Raw genomic sequence first — 17,549 nt, 5'->3', positions numbered from 1 at the left:
CTGTGCCGGGTTTCTATCTTTGTACTCCATGCTTATGCAGTATGTATGTTGTTATGCAATATGCATCCAGAAGTAACCTCACTCATGAGGTCAGAGAGAACTGGATGCCGTGCGCCCCCTGCTGTTGCAAGACCACGTCACAGCCTTTAAAAAGAATTCAGTTCAATTTTATGCTTGGATTTATGTTTATGGGATTATTTCAATACATTTACATATAAATTAGTCAGAAACAAACTCACTCATTGGTATTTTACATTCCTTGTTCTCTTTCTCTACCCTCGACCATCACTACTAGCACTGCAGGCCCCCGTTTACATCACTGACCTACAACTAGAAAACTAAAGGTGCCTTCAAAGCTGTGGTCCCTACACAATGGAATACTGTCTCCCTATAGATTTCCATTCTGCAGTATCTGGGTAAGCATTTAAAGCACGACTGAAAAGCCATTTATTCACACTCATCCATGTGTTTTTTCTTTTAATTAATTTCTGGGGGTTTATTTTATTCCCATGAAGCATTTTCTTGCTCTGAGACGTTTGCATTATTGAATAAAGTTCACTTTTGCAGATAATTGCCTAAAGCTCTAAAAAAAAAACTCTTAACCCTTAAATAGCCATTTGAAAATATGCAGACCTCTAAAAATATCCTTGCTTTCCTAATATATCCTGTTGTAGTAGTAGTAATAATAGTAGAAGTGCAAAAACACACAGTGTTCAGTGTTTTATACTGGAAAAGGTTCTAAAGACGTCCAAAACAAGTGCACACACACACACATGCATGAAGAAACCTCCAGAGCCAAATTCTTAAGAAGCAACAGACGTAATTTTATGAACATGAATACTTGTCATTACAAAGACGTTGTAACACACATCTCCTTTCTTTTCTTTTTTTTTTCTTGGCAAAACAAGAGAAATAAACTTCTATGTCAACCGAAGACAAAAAAAACAAAACAGCAACTGAACATTTTGGTCCGGTAAATGAAGCGATGACGTTAACGTGCACATTAATGTAAGTTATTCTGAAATTGCTTTTACATTCAGTAGCATCTCCTTTTAGCCCTCAAAGCGCATGCAGCCTGAGAGTGGAAAACATAAATTCTCCTTCGATGGACAGAAAAAAAAAAAAAGAAAAAATCAGTGACGTATGCAGACGTCTTCCACGCACCCTTTACATAGAAAGGCTTGTCATATCTTATGGACGCTAACTCACATGCATCAGGTTAAGGCTGTTAGAACCATCCGTAGAGAACTCATGATGCAGGGTCCCATTCTCAACTGGCTTTTCCTTCGGAGAACTCTGAGACTCTTCAAAGCAGAAGACAGCGGTGGCGTGTTCATGGGCTGGAGGGATTTTTTTGCACTTTTTAGCAGGAGATGAAAGCAAAGTAGCAGCAGCAGCAACATGTGTATAATATATATACTGTATATGTTTGCATGTGTGTGTGTAAGTGTGTGTTTCTGCAAAAATCATAGAGGCGTCATTTCCCCGTGACTCCCACAGAGCCCTGAGGTGGCGTCTATACTGGCACACAAACACCTTCGGACATTTGTCTTGTACAAACACAGCAAGCCAACACTCTCGTACACACATGGATTTCTTAATTACATTCACACATTGTTTTGTTTTTTTTTCCTCTACAAACACGTAAACACAGACGGAGAGAGGGCGGAGAGGAAGGAGGGCACAGGGGAGGGTCCTGCGGGGACGTCGCCCCCTCCCTCCCGAGGATGAAAATACTCCAGAGGCATTGAAATGGCAGCGACTCCTCAAGTTCACTTCTCCCTCTGTTCCCAGAGATGGGATGGGATGGGTGGGGTGAAGTAAGAGGAGGCAGTGGGGATGCTGGTGGGGAGGATCAGATGAAAGGGTTCCGCGACGTCCCTCGACTTGGATAAACATTCCCCTGGAAGGCAAGAGAGACAGGGTGAGCACTACGCCTCCTGCAGTTTGTAGAAGAAGAGAGCTTCACCCTTCACTCCCCTTTTTCATCCCACTGAAATACTCACAGTAAACGGGTTCACCGACATCGGCCGGGCGACTTTGGGCTGAGAGTCGGACGCAGGGAAGGAGGCAAAACCTGAAACGTGGACGAGTAACATGACAGAAATAAGAGACCTTTAACCACAGAAATCAGTTAATCTTCCAGTCCAAGTGACAAGTGGTCAAAATTTGAAGAAATTCCCTAAAGTCAGACTTGAGATACGCGTCATGTTCAAGTGGCTAAAAACATTGAGGCGTTCTTAAGAAAATGTTTAAACAAGGCCATGTTTAAGGTTTTATGAGGATACGATGACCCTGAACTTTATCTTCCAAACGCCAATTTGTACCAAATTTGAAGAATCTGGCATGGAGGCATAAAAAAGCTGAGCCCTGACACAAGAACCTGCAGATGACAGCAGCAGCAGTTCCGTCTGTGTGAATTTGTATTCCTGCGCAGTCGCTGCTGCTCACTGTTGAAATAATGAAACATTTGCAGTGTGTCGGTGTCTCGCAGCCTCGCACTGTTTGATCTGCAGCCTGTGCACACAGAGTCGATGTCCCACAGGCAGCTTCAGTGTGTGATGCAGGTTTTTCACTGTTACCTCAGGTGTTATACTGAATGTATGGATGAGAGGGTGTAAGACTCTCATTCACCAGAACACACTGTCCTCTTTCAGTTTTCACTTTTCAGAGCAGGATACAGTGTTACAGCCGCTGAGGCTCTGAACAAGCTGTTCCTTTAGTACTGTACGAGGAAAGAGGGTTTACTGATGTTTGTTACAGGGAGTTTGGAAAAGAAGAAGAAGTTGTTAATTCGATGCACGAAGCTGTGTTCACGTTTGACAAATGGTTCTGCACCGCAACAAAACAAACAAAACAGGAGCTGCACTGTTGAAATGAAATGACCATAAAACAAAAACTCCCATAAAACATCAGATTATAACAGAAGAAATAATAATAAACGTTACCATTGGCTTCCTGGTTGCTGGCTGACTCGTGAGGAAATGCATTCTGGGTGGTGGGCGTTGGAAAGGAGGCGGAGGGAGGGAACACGGAGGTGGGCGAGGTGACAAACGGGCTGGAGTCCCCTGGAGAGAAGAAACAGCAACACGTCGGACACAGAGTCATGAATATTAATATTAATGAATTTAAAATAACACGACTGTCAGTGAGCATCAGATGAGATGTAAATGACAGAGGGCTGAATCTTGTGGAGCCCACAGGCATCATGGAGTCGTAATGAGCTCTCAGTCGAATGTAAACTGAATAAATCCATTTATAATATGAATGAATCATTAAAAACAGGAGCTGACGGAGGGTTCAGAGGTTTAACACTGAACCTTGGTCCATATTAACACATATTCTGTCTTTTATCTTCTCTATCATTTTATTTTCATTTTGTTAGATTTCTCTTTTAAGGCTTTTATTTTGGAATATAACTGTGCTTCTGTGTGTTTTTCCAACTAAACTATAATAAATAAATGGTCACAAAACATCCTGATTATAAACATTCGGGTTAAAATAAAGCAAAGAAATATTAATAATTAACAATTCAAATATATATGATACTTGTTTGAATAACAATTCAAACCAGGATTATCATAAATATATAAATAATACTGGTTTGAATTGTATATATACTGTATATATTACAAATACATATAATTAAAATACAAATAAATACACTCTTTGATATAACGTGCCTTTAACAGTGGTATTGAAGAATGACAACTCTTCTTCGCTGCCACTATAACTCCTATCTTTCCTTGCTTTTAATCTTAACATGAACATATTTATTTTCTTTAAACTGTTATTTAAATGCATGAAACAATTATTTGTTTAACAATAAAACGTTTTAGCAGCTTCCCTCTAAAATTGTTCATTGAGCGGCAAATTGAAAATCTGACTTTCTATATACAGAAACTGGATTATGTCAATTTTGCAAAAAATCAATCCCAGAAACTCGAAACAAACTGATAGGAAATGTTTTGATTATGAAACAAATGTACGTCTAAAGTGATGTCCTGATGTTTTCTTATCTTGACACCCCTCAGCAGCAGGACGCAGCAGAGGGAAACGTCTGCGTGAACACGGGTCTCACCTCCTGAGGCGTTGCTGAAGGGGTTACTGGGGGAGAGGGCAACAGGCTGCTGGGAAGCGGAGCCGGAGCTGAATGGGTTGGGGAAATCTGAGAGACACACACACGGGGACAGAGTCAGGGACGAGAGACGGGGGACATAATTCAGTGTGTGGGGTTAACAGGGAACATTCCTGCCTATTCAAACCAACACTGCCTCGAGTCACACAGATGCATCCTAATCAGGGCTGTTCGAGAGGAGCTGAATGTAAATACAGGGTCGATTCACGTGCGTGGTACCTACTTGCAAAAGTTTGGGAGCTGGAGACTGCATCGACACCGGGGGAACTGTGGGGGGGGGGGGGGGAAGCAGAAAAACGGAGGCTCAATCAGACTGTGACCTTTACTGGGCTCCACACGCAGGCGGCTTTAACAACCTGTCACGTCACGTCATCATAAACACAAGCGGATTTGACGAGATTAAGGATTTTTCTCTCCTCCTACCTGGCAGGAGTGGAGCTGGAAGAGAGTCTGCTGCCGAAGATGGTGCTGTACTGCGGGGGGCCAGCAGGTGGCGCTGCAAACAAGCATTTCACACACACACACACACACACACACACACACACACACACACACACACACACACACACACACACACACACACACACACACACACACCTCAGTGCAACCTCAGGGCTCAAATGGAGCATTCATTTAAGAAATCAAGTGCTACTATTATCTCCGAGCGGCGAGTAGCAATGTCACAAAGAGTTCAGACGGTTGATGTTAAGCGTGTAAGTCATCTGAGAACAAAGGAGCATTACAAACCCCCTGAATAAAACATGCTCCCCATGTTAAGCTTGATATGAATCAAAGGGAGCTGAAGCAGAAAATCAATAACCTGCTTCACTTTGCCGGGCAGAGGAGAGGCCTGTGGTGGAGGTGGAGAACAACAACGCCTCTTGTAGGAGAAGTTCAGGACTTCACACATGATGAATCCCATGAATCTTGTCTATGTGACTCAGGTGGCAAAAGTTTTTACTCGAGTAGAAGTACAGATACTTGCGTAAAAACATGATGGCGTATAAGTACTGGTTCAACTTCTTCACTCATGTTGAAGTATAAAAGTGGAATGTACTCAAAGTATCAAAGTAAAACCGTCTGTGTTTGTGCAAACCATGGTGTCACATTAATACAGTTTAAAGACTATTAAACTTAAACCAATCATACCTTAAATTTAAAAAAATACAAAATAAAAAAAAGAAGGTGCAGATATTTCTTGTTGTTGTGTGATATTTGTATTTGTGTGAACCTCCAGTGAGAACCTCTGCAAATTTGTTATGAGACAAAATCAGATTAAGAAAAAAAAGGAATCAACCAGGTGCCGTGAATGAGAGTGTGCATGTTGTGTGGAGCAAAACACAATGAGCAGAGTTCATCCGCCGAAAGCCGCGGCATTTGGAGTAAAGACGTTATGCAACCGAGCTGAGCCGGCCGTGACAATCTATATCACACGCACACTCAAACTCCCCCTCTGTCTCTATGTCTATCTATAACACAGCGGTGGAAGAAGTGCACGGGTCATTAAGTTAACATAAAAATAGAAACACAACAATAAAAACCTACTCTACTATAAGAACAGGCTCCACAGTCACAGCTCTACCAACTGAAAGTAAAAGTAGCTGCAGAAAAACGGCCTTTGCAACGGATATATCACCATTTAATGCCTTATTGATTTGTTAATGCTGATCAATACGTGCATGTGTAGCAGTTTTGTGTTGCAACTGGTTGAGTTGCAGAAAGTTTTTAAAACGTTTGGTGTTTTAGTCCAGAGGAAGAGATTTACTGTGCTGCTACAATAATAATAATAATGATAATAATGTTTCAGCTTCTGTAAGCTTATTATATGTACTAATGCAAAATGTAACTTTCAGATAAATGTAGACCTCAGTCCTTAGTTTCATTCCCTCTTGTGTACCTCATGTTTTGGAATGACAATAAATCTAAAATCCAAAAGTTTTTCTTCCTTAAAACTTAAATTAAAAGATACAAATCCAAACATTTTCCAACCTGTGGTCGGTGTCGGATCAGAGAAGACGATGTCCAGCTGGGACACGGCAGCGTATCTGTCCTGGCCGCTGGAGCTGCCGACCGGTGGAGTCGTCTGGCTGACACTGGCAGGCTGCTGCTGTGGTTGGGACAGCGACTGGGGCAGAGGCTGTTGCTGAGGGTGGCTCAGACCTCCAAAGTCCACGCTGAGAGACTTGGGGAAGGCCCTGAAGGGCCCCGTGGCCCCCGAGGCCGATACTGTGCGACCTGAGGGCGAGAAAACAAAGACTCGGACTCAGTGGAAAGCAGATAAAAGTAGAGAGGCTCTGCTGATGCATTCAATAACAATATACAATATGTCGCTTATAAACCTGACAAGTTCTACTTAATTTCATTTATATCATTCATTAAATTGTGAATAGTTTTAGATATTTATATATTAAGTTAAATCAAACTGCATTTCTATTGAAACCAAACAAAAATGTTTTATTTTTTAAGCTTCTATTTCTTCTGTTTCGTAAAAAACTGTTGAGGAAACAATCTCAGCTGAAGTTCATGTGATCAGATAGAAAGCTCAGTTACTAAATGGACTCGGAGGTGAGAATAATTCTTCAGCTGCTGTTTTCAGTCATTTCACATGATCATCATCATTAGATCTCCTCAAGGAATTAGAGGTGATCTAATTCATACAGCAATTAGCATTCGGTCTGCTCAGGAAGATCATGGAATATGGTCAAAGCCCAGAATAGCTACTTAATGGCCCGACTTCAGCTGTTGTGTTCAAGATTGAAAATGAACTTTGAGCCTCACAAGGACAAAAAATAAATCTCCCTCCAACGTCCACTTAGTGACTGTTGAAAATCACATGGTCTCCATCACCAGCTGGACCCTTCCAAACTATTTGTGGAGGTTTAGATGAACTTTTAGTAAAAATTTTATCTAAATTAGAACTGGAGAAACCTCATGTGTCAAAAGCTCCATAACTGTATTTCCACTTAAATGTGAATTGAGTTTTTGAATCAAGCTAAGTCTAGAATGACTCATGGATTTGATCAAAACAGAAGCATAAGCCTTAAATTAGCCCACATAAAACATAAAATAAAGCAATTTATCTCATGCTACGTTTACATTTTTTATGCTACGACACCAGTGTTGCCAGATGTACAATAATTATCATAATTGTATGAAAATCTTTCCCTCTCTACGGTGTACGATCACGTTTGTATATACGCAGCCATCTCATGTTTCAAAATAAGAGCCTTATGCCTTGAAAGGGTGAACTAAATCGCTTTCGGAATCTCGACACAGCTTGGAAACGTCTGTATTGCGCATCCCATCCCTCCTCTGGTCGCGTACTTTCATTTTCCTCGAAATACAATAATTTGAAGCTTCCAGTATGATACTTCAACAATTTCACATCTGGCAACCCTGTAAGAGGCGCAACGATTTGCTTGGCAAATCAAGTAGCATGTGCTGTTGTCATGGTTGCATGAACAAAAATATTAAAAGCCAAAGCAGGAAGCTAGCAAGTGTCTGGACAACACCCAAAAAAACTGTTAAACGGTAACAAAGGCAGGAAATCACAGTAAACATCTTTCCAGCTAGCAACAAGCATTAGCCACAAAGCATGCTAGTGCAACGTTTGCATGTGGTTGTATAAGTAAAAGTGTAAAACTTGTTTTCCTCTGTCGCGACAAAGACCAGACCAGACTTGAGCTGACACAGATTATCTGAAGATATAAAGCATGCAAAAGTCAGGCCGCACGTTTTTGGAATGTGATCATACGTCTACAAGAGGATCTACAGATACAGACGATCTGTACACAAACATACCTAAACTTCCTACAGTACTTCTTTGTGACATTGTCAATGTATGTTGTGGGATTACAGCTGTGCCCTGCATAGTTCTCAAGTGCCTCAACGCCAACACGGGGAGAAATATTAGCGGGGGGTGGGGGGGGAGCAGCAGCAGCTACGGCCTAAAAATAGCGTTACTTTAAACTTGTTCTTCTTCTTCTGAGGGAACAGCATGTGTGTGAGTCTCGTTGACCCTCTCAGCCGTCAGATCGGGGCTTGGAAGAGGGGAAACCTGACTGATGAAGACATTTATCAAACCCTATCGCAGCCTGTGACACCGGCAAGCTGTGACTCGGGGGGATAAATGAATATAGAGGGAAGCCTCTTCTCTAAAACTGCTTTAAAAATAAACCGTTTTCAGACAAGAATTGCGAGAAATGTATGAAAAATAGGGACAGGATATTTTTGTTTGAGTTTGCATTTTGCATATGAAAAACCCAGTAGGCGATTGTCCGGGTCAGACAGGATCGTTCAAGCGAGGGGTGGAGGGATATCGCAGGTTTTACTTTACAGCAGCGTTTTCTCTTATCACCAAAAGCTCTCAAACCTCATCGACATGTATGACACCTCTTTTTCAATCTGAGATAGTTGTATTCTTTTTGTCACTTGTTAGTACATCATCGAACACGCCCACTATTTTACAAGGGGGCTGGCAGGAAGAGATCCGGGAAATGTCCCTAGCGAGGCAACTGGCTCGGACGTTTGCATCCTCACATCTGAAAACGTTCACAAAAATGTCTGGACTTCAGAGCACGTCTGAAAGCAGCTTTAGATTCAAATTCACATGCTCGTGCGCAGCCTGGTCAGCGCCAGCACGGCCCGCATACCGGCCATGTATTATGAATGATGCAGCAATGAAAAAGCTTATTGATCGCAGCCATTCAGCAAACACTCAAATGCGTCGGCTGGAGCCGTGTCTTACCCAAAGTGAAGTGGTTTTTGAAAGAGCTACTGGCTACGAGGAGAGGAAGGAGAGAAGGAGGGTTAAACAGAGGGAGGGGGAGGAGAAAATAAAAGAGGAGTAAGTGTCACTGGTGTCATGTAAAAACTGTCTGTTGAATTTTGTTTTACATGAAAAGCAACCCAGTGTGATGCGATGATGGCATTTTAAACCCAAGCGATATGATGAAAAACATAATCAACAGCCGAACTGCTTCTCCCTCTATGTCCTTGTGACACTTTGAGCCGACAGCGATGAGAGCACAGTGAGAATCAGTGAAAATATTCTACTGCACAAACACACTGACGCTGTCCCAACTGTCCACTGCTCCATGTTCTGCCTACAGGGACATCGAACAGAATAGGAAGGGACACAGTATCTTAGTCTCACTGTCAATATGCACCAGCTGCTTAAAGGATCTCTAATCTTAATAAATCTAAAGGGTGTAAATCGTCTGGCTCCTAATATATCGTTTCATTAATAAATAGTGTTACAGCTAGTTTTCAGCATACAGCACTGTTACAAGAAGAACAATTGCATTTGTTGGGGACTATTTTCAGTGGTGGATTAACACATTTGTTGTAAGTATTTAAGTTTGTTTGTAGTGAGTCTTTACTGCAACAGAACAGTGTTGTGATTTTGTATATTTTGTGACTTAAACGTCTAGTGGGGGACACACCTGATGGTCGTGGGAGGGCGGGGAAGGAGGGGGCGTGACTCTGAGCCCCCAGCGCTGAGGACAGGGAGCCTGGCCGCTGTCTCTCTATCCCACACAGGGTGGGGTCTGAATGTGAGAGGGACATCAGATAGAAGAGAAAAAATGGTGAAGGTATCGATCACATTTAGTTCAAATATATATCTAGTCCTCCTGTAAAGATCAACCCCCCCGACCTTTCAGAGAGGGGTCTCTGAAGCTTTGGGAGCGCGACGGCCGAGCGGTGAACACGTCCATCCGCATGTCGGCGGGCGAGATCACTGGCGCTCGATCCCACGATGGCAGCTGGGACTGGGACTGGATGAGACAAGGGATGAGGAGGAAGGAAGAGAGAGAAGCAGATGGGAAGTAGAAAGAGAAAGACAAAGGAAGACGAAGTGAGTCTCTTTCATGTGTTCTCAATAATTCATAAGCAGCAGCTTTGATGTGGAGGATACCTGGGTGCTGGAACCTTCCCCACCCATCAGTCTCCGTCTCTCAGAGGCAGTTGAAGCCGACTAAGGTCATTTCTTCACCTCCTATTCTCACTTGGGGCTCTTTGAACTCCTTGTCACTTTCGCATTTCACCCACTTTCACTCCCCTAACTTTATCTCCATCACTCCCTCATTCCATTTCATGTACAATTAGGAAACATTTAAGCCTCTTACCAGGGGCCGTGCCGATCTGGCGTTGGGGGGCAGGTTATGAGCGGGTGCCTGACTCGCTAGGGGACCATGGGAGGGTGGCATGGCCTGGACCCCCGGGCTCCACGGACCCTCCACGTCCCTCCGATTCTTACTCTTAGAAAAATGCCTGCGAATAATGAGAGCATGAAGTGAGTCTGTGTGACTAAGCAGCCTTGGAAAAAAAAAGCACAATAAACGCTTTATTCATCAAATATCTCGACTAAGGATATTTCTAGTGCTTGAAGCTAAATCCAAAACAGGAACTGTTTTTTTCATCCACGCACAGAAAGCAGTTATTATCTCTGAGCTACTGTTTCAAAAAAACAGCTACATTTTCAAACTGTGGGCGTCGAAATTTGGGACAAACATCATTAGTTGTTGTTTGGATCTAATTTTGCTTTTATACATTTTCACTCCATGAGCTGAAAATATACATGTAGTCAATTAAAACCCACTTTTGTGATCCATTCTACAGTAAGCCCTTTTTCCACCCAAGCAAAAAAAACAAAACAAAACTAAGGGCACACACACACACACACACGATTGTATCAGTTCAGATGTGAACTTTGGTCGAATTTAACTCGTGACATTCAATTTGCATTCGTGTATGTGTGTCAGCGCCCTGTGAGGAGTGATGGTGGTGTGGAGCTGCAGTATCGACCTCCCGCAGATAAACAGGTTCAACCAATCGTGAGCCAGTCTCAGCTGTCAATTATCAAATCATTTACTGCGATGTAAATTACTGGGACTGCCAAAAAAAAACTGCCATTATTCCAACGTTACTTCAAGGTGGTTAGCCGTCCAGCTAAATGTACTAAATGCTAACCCAATGTCCAGTAGAGTATAGACCCTGTAAGATTATCTGAATTGATTGTTCTGGGGTCAATATTGGACTTGTACTTTGGTGTGTGTGTGTGTGTGTGTTGACTGTCAGCGGTGGTGTGTTTGCAGACACACTGTCAACAGTTTGTTTACATGCCTGAAATTCTTCTAACCAATTTGGAGATCAGACTCTGAGTCAGAGGCCGGCAGGAATGAATTTCAAGAAAAAATTAAACATCCACCTTGTGGAGGCACTGAAGCAAAAGTCAGGGGAGAGAAAAACTAATTTAATTAATAAATTAAATTTAGAAAACTGAACATTTCTCACTTTTGGACAGTTTGTCTGGCGAGTCACGACATTTTGATCATGTGGAAACTTGTGATTTTACTCACAAAACAATGAATGTGGAAGATAATTAGCAGGATGATCAGTTTTTTCAAATGATAATTAGCAATGTGACTAATCCTCACCATTTCTTCTTCTCATATTTGTCCTGCAGGAACTCTTTAAACTTCTGCGAGTCCTTCATGTCGGAGCAGCCGTCCGTCTTTGGGTCAAACACACACAGCCAGGTCCTCCTCCCGATCTGAGCGCACACACACGTAAACACATTTGAAAAGAAAACACTGAGAAATCATGTGGCTCGCTGAAAGTCACACAGCATCAGAAGGGGGGGTCTGTGTCTAATTGCTGGAGCATGAAATCATACAACAATCGCTGCTTTTGTTCGGCGTTTAGTCTCTTCCAGTCTCTCGCAAACACACAACATCACTGATTCATCTCCAGCACAAGAGTCAGAGAGCGGCAAATATTACTGCCTGTGAATCATGATGGGCCCGATCGCTCCTCAGAGGATGACGAGGAGGAGAAAGAGCCGGACGACACACACACCTCTGCCTCCACCCTCACAATATACTTGACCCACACACACACACATGCTGGGCTACAGCGAGCTGATAAAAATGGACAGCACTCATCTTGATAGCCTGAAACGCTTCACACTTCATCCGTGTGATATAAGCTCAGGAGCGAGCGCCGGCCTCACCAGTGGTTCCCATGTGTGAGTGGGAGCTGTCTGGTGCCTTGTTTTTTCATATATATAAATTATATATCACACTTACATTGTCAAACTGATTAAAAAGATCATGGTGGTTGTCCGGCTAGCCACAGATTGATTGTCATGGCAACACAAGCTCAATTGATACTGGATTGTTGAGTATTTTTTTGCCATTTTCTTACATTTCATAGATCGAAGGATCAATCGAGAAACATAATCAGCTTATAGACTGATACCAAAACTAACCTTAAGTTGTTATCTTTATGCAAAAACAAACATTTTTAGTGAATAACCCTTAAATTTCATTTTTGCTAAAGATCTTTGGTCATAAATGTACTGAGTGAGATATTTCTCTATGAAGCAGTGCGCTGGTTCAAAGCAGTTTGGGAACCTCTGGCTTCTCAAAACAGAAACACACACACACACACACACACACACACACTCTATCTCACATACAAACACAAACACACGCGCACACACAGACACACACACAAGGACACAGAAAGGAAATAGATCGTGGTTTGGGTGGGACAAAAAGAGCTGGTCCCTTTTGTTTCTTGGCACCGTGTGACCCAGCAGCAGCATTCTTCCCAAAAACAACTCGCCCACAAAGACTGGGTGAGCTGGTCGCTACGAGGGATGTTTCATGTTTCACATCCTAACCAGAACATTTGCGTTTGAAAAAAGCTGAAACTCAAAACTCATGAGCTTCTGCCGCATTTTGCCTCCTGACCTTGGACGACCTTACAAAGTCCAAAACAACTCGAGAAAGTCCCTCTGTCACCTGATGGATGTCACTCACTCACCTCGTTGCCATGGTTTTGCAGGAATTCCACTTCCTGTTGGGAGAAGGTCGTCATGGAGATGGACTTGACTCTGTGGGGAGGGTTGAGGCCTCTCCTGGGACACGGAGGAGAGATGGAGAGAGGGACTTAGAGTCGCATGATTCAAACATAAAAGAAGAAGAAGAAGAAGAGGAGGAGGAGGTGTGGTGATTCCTGGTCTGTGAGAGGAGACGTGAGGACGGAGCAGGTGGAACTGTTTGACAGGTGACCAGGGAAGAAGGTGCCACACACACACACACACAACATACACACACACACACCCTGCACAGTTACACATGTTTGCAGTCACCACAACCTGCATGTGTGTGTTCTCCATGCTGGGGGGGGGGCACAAAGTGGGACACTGCTCTAAGGTGTGCAGGATTGCGCAATAATAACAGTGCTGAGATCTTCTTCCTGATGAGGAGTGCTGGGACTGTAGGCTAAACATGCACACGCACACACACACACACTCACTCACTCATGTGCACGCCCACACTGGAGAGGAACCTGGAGAGAGAGAGAGGGGGGGAGAGAGGTAGTGTCAAACCTGCACCATGACGAAATGAATGACCAAGTAGCTGAGAGAGAGAGAGAGAGAGAGAGAGAGAGAGAGAGGAAGAGAAAGAGAAAGAGAGACTGCGTAAATGAACGTGTGCACACATCCCCTGCTGCTGTTGCACCGCACCAACACTCCCTGTTTACGCAGATGAGGCGCACGGTCAAATCAGTGTGTGCACGGTGCGATCACAGGCCCCAGGCTACTTTCTTTCTACTATCACGCCGCTGCCGATGCGGTGGACAATGTGCGGTGGATAATGTGCGGTGGATGCTGTGCGGGGATCCTACTCACAGCATTCCGGAGCACGACGTGCACACGAAGCTCCCCACCGTGATGTCGGTGTAAGTCACCCCGGGCTGGCTGCACTCGAAGCAGTGTTTGTTTACTCCGGACTGGGCCAGCTCCCGGACCTTGCGGGCGCAGATCTCCTGGTTGTCCCGGTGCTTTCGGTTCGACATGGTGCTGCGATCCGCTCTCTCCCCGCTCTCCGGTGCCTGGTGGGCGGACACGGGCTCGGTGCAGACGCCGCTGTCCTCCTCCTCCGCCTCCTCCTCCGTTCACCTCACGGCCGCATTATGGAAGCGCTGCTCCTGCGGCTTCACCCACAGAGAGAGCGGCTGAGGAGGCGTCAAGATACACGGAGGCACACAGGCACGAGCCGGAAGTGTCCTCTTCAAAGTAAACGCGAGTAGCAGGTGGAGTAGTACGGTGGCCGAGAGAGCTCAGCGCACTGCAACTTGAGAAAACATGTAAACAGAAGAGAATTAGGAATAATTAAGATAACAACTTTATTTCATGCGTTACAAAAAGTCACAACACATGCAAATGCTTAACACGTTTGAAGGAAAGAAAGAAAGAAGGAAAGAAAGAAAGAAGGAAAGAAAGAAAGAAAGAAAGAAAAGGCATCTGGTGTGTGTTGAAATCACTGTTAAAAATGAATTTAATCAGTTTTAAAACAAATGAGACTTGTTTGAACACATTGTTCTGGACTTATTAATATGTATTACATCAATATTGAAAATAAAACCTTTTTAAAAGCTTTATTTGTCAATCACCCAATTGTGTATTTTGAAGAAACAGACAAACTTAAAGGTTCAGTGTGTAGAATCTAGTGACATCTAGGGGTGGAGTTGCGTGTTGCAGCTGAATACCCCTCACCTCAACCTCCACTTCCAAATATGAAAGAGGAACCTGTGATAAACTTCAGTTGTCATAAAAACTCAACAGCAGTTTAGTTTGTCCAGTTTCAACACCAATCTGATGCAAATACAGATGTAAATACAGAAACGTGCGGCTAATAGCGAAAATGACACTGGAAATGTTTCCAGGGGACAAAAAACAGTGATGAACCTGGTTGTAGTTTAAAGCTTTGTGAAGATATTGAAGGCCGCTCCTTGTCAGTTGCGACGAAACACTAACTTTTGTGTTAATCTAAATAAAAAACTAATTTGTTTGCTTGTTTTTGTTTAAAAGTGGCCTTGTGGTTGATCCTGCATCTCATCTTGATTCTGTTTCTTGACAACAAACCTGTCGAAATCTAATTTGTCTGTTTTTGTATTATTTGATTGTTTTGGCCAGCAGTGAGGAGATGACAGGAAGCAGGAGGGACAAAATGAGGAATGACATGAAGCAAAGGTCTTTGGCCGGACTTGAACTTGTTTGGTCAGAACTTTAACTCCTAAATCACCAGATTATCACCAGCATCTGCTTCAAATGAGCAATAAGAAAAGAAACAGGAAACAAGATCACATTCCTCTGGTTTAAGTGTCTTTACACTGACCTTTTTATAATGTAAGACATATGATCAATTGTTATTCCACTAACCAAACATTAATAGGTCAATGTGACATATAGGCTACAGTAAAACTGGAAACGTGTCATACAAATACAGTCAATTTGACAAAAAACGTTATCAAACCAATGACAAACCAAATCCATATACTGTCCTGTAAAAACGAATGAACCTGAACCCTTTGGTGCAAAGTGGCTATTGGTCATATATGTCCTTCAAACCTTGTCTCTGCATCTTCCAATCAAACAAGTAGTCTCGTTGCTGTTACTTTTGTAAAAACCCACCGGATGTAACACCTTGTCTCCTCTCCGACTTGACGCTTGGACAGACGCGTAGGGGATCTCCTGTCAAGAGACAAACGAGAACCTGTCCAACAGCTCAAGTTTTGCATGCATCTGAAACAACGTGTTATTTCCTCTGTCACAACCGACTGTCTTTCCTTCGCGTCCGCGCCTGCTGCGCTCTGACCGTGCGCCAGTTGCGCACACGCCCTCCTCCTCCTCCTCCTCCTTTTTTGGCGCACCGCTGCTCCTGACGCACGGGCGCTCTCCAGAAAGGGGGACAGGATTATTTTTAGGGTCTCAGGAAAGAGACATTGAGTAGTTTTGTTAATTAAATTTAAAGCTAATTAAAACATTAATTGAAATTAACTCTAATGTTTGTTTCTAGAAATCAATTTTTGTTTTTTAAATAAAACTGTTATTCTTGGGCATTGAAGTCATATTAACACTGGAGGTCGGTGGAGGGCAACATTTGAAAGCTTTTTGTCCTGGACTATTTATTTTGATGGAGCAACCTAGCAACACATGAGGCCTAACTACGCCCTTTCCGTGACAGTGTCTGAGAATTTCACTGTTTGGCACAAACAACGTGATCAGTGGTGAGGTCAGTGAAGGCAGCACATTACTGTCATCCTCTAAAGAGAAAAAACAAAGATCATCTGAAACATCACATGAACTGAAGAGAAGGAAGAGGGAATCCAAACAAAGTCAGGCTCTGTCAGACTGCAGGGACTGTGTCTGACCACAAGGGGGAGCCACACACACCGTCAATCACTAGATAGATGGATGGATGGATGGATAGATAGATAGATAGATAGATAGATATATGGATGGACAGACAGACAGACAGATAGATAGATAGATAGATAGATTGATGGATGATGGATGATAGATTGATTGATAGATAGACAGACAGACAGACAGACAGATAGATAGATAGATAGATAGATAGATGCATGGATGGACGGATGGATGATAGATAGATAGACAGACAGACAGACAGATAGATAGATAGATAGATGGATGGATAGTGTTTGTGAGAGAGAACAGTCAGACATGAGCTGCAGTAATTTTCACCTCCCTGCCTTTAAAGCGTCTGGTTTCTCAACCACCGGCTTCAGAGCGTCTGAAGACACCAGTTTGTGGTGATGATGACAAAGTGCAGTTGTCTATTTAAAGTTGCTCAACACACTGAAATGCTCAGTTTGGTCTCTTTACGTGACACCGTGAGGTATGGAAGCCCCACTCTGCCAGAAAGAAAGAAAACAACCTTGTCACAAATATTTCAAAAGTTTAAATTACTCTCACATAATCTCCTCTTAACTAAAAACACAGAGAGAGATTGTGTTCTTACTTGTTTTTAAAACAAAATTTTATATTTCAGCTTTTCTGATGAACAATCCATCCTCTGGCTACAAACTGCTAAAAATGTATTTTTATGATTTTGCATTTAATTTATTCATGTATTTTCTTAACATTAGTCCAGACAACCCACATCCGTCATGTAAGGCTGGTTATTGGGCCTATATCATGTATATCATATGTACAGTTTAAATCTACAGTTTAATTATAACATTTGTGCAATGATAATTATATATTATTCATATAATATTGATATTATTAAAGGTTCGGTGTGGAAGATGTCGGGGAAAGGGATCAAATGGCAGACATTGAATATGAAATAATCCTAGTGATGTTTTCACTTGTGTGCTGCATCTGAACAATCCTTTATATTTAAATACTTTATATTTACATCAGGTGTGGGTCCTCTTTATGGAGGCCGCCATGTTTTTTACACACTAAACAGTTTTATGAGAACTGAAGTCTGCCACAGGTTCTCCTTCATGTTTAGATGGAGAGGGTGAGGTGAGGGGTATTTAGCTGCAACGTGCAACTTCACCACCAGTTGTCGCTAAATTCTAAACA

At 42.8% G+C, this 17,549-nt stretch overlaps 1 protein-coding gene across 3 annotated transcripts; it reads right to left on the bottom strand.

Annotated features, from left to right (window-relative positions):
• Positions 1-803: 803 nt before the first annotated feature.
• On the bottom strand, positions 804-15,887 carry agfg2 (ArfGAP with FG repeats 2). Of its 3 annotated transcripts, none has more exons than XM_069518311.1 (15): positions 15,627-15,887; positions 13,842-14,286; positions 12,971-13,064; positions 11,578-11,693; positions 10,267-10,411; positions 9,795-9,915; positions 9,583-9,687; positions 8,886-8,918; positions 6,128-6,373; positions 4,562-4,634; positions 4,362-4,405; positions 4,082-4,168; positions 2,949-3,068; positions 2,007-2,077; positions 804-1,903 (listed from the first exon to the last, which is right to left on the bottom strand). In XM_069518311.1, the coding sequence occupies exons 2-15, from the start codon at positions 14,006-14,008 to the stop codon at positions 1,856-1,858; spliced, it is 1,470 nt and encodes a 489-aa protein (XP_069374412.1). In that variant the 5' UTR covers positions 14,009-14,286; positions 15,627-15,887; the 3' UTR covers positions 804-1,855. The 3 variants fall into 3 exon arrangements, with proteins under 3 accessions (XP_069374412.1, XP_069374413.1, XP_069374414.1); XM_069518312.1 differs by having other exon boundaries at positions 13,842-14,280; positions 15,627-15,802; XM_069518313.1 differs by lacking the exon at positions 8,886-8,918 and having other exon boundaries at positions 15,627-15,858.
• Positions 15,888-17,549: the final 1,662 nt, after the last annotated feature.

This window comes from Paralichthys olivaceus, chromosome 22 (assembly GCF_024713975.1).
Source record: "Paralichthys olivaceus isolate ysfri-2021 chromosome 22, ASM2471397v2, whole genome shotgun sequence".
In the NCBI taxonomy this organism is placed as follows: Eukaryota; Metazoa; Chordata; class Actinopteri; order Pleuronectiformes; family Paralichthyidae; genus Paralichthys; species Paralichthys olivaceus.
The sequence above is the reverse complement of the archived record's forward strand: the minus strand, read 5'-3'. Positions and strand labels throughout refer to the sequence as shown.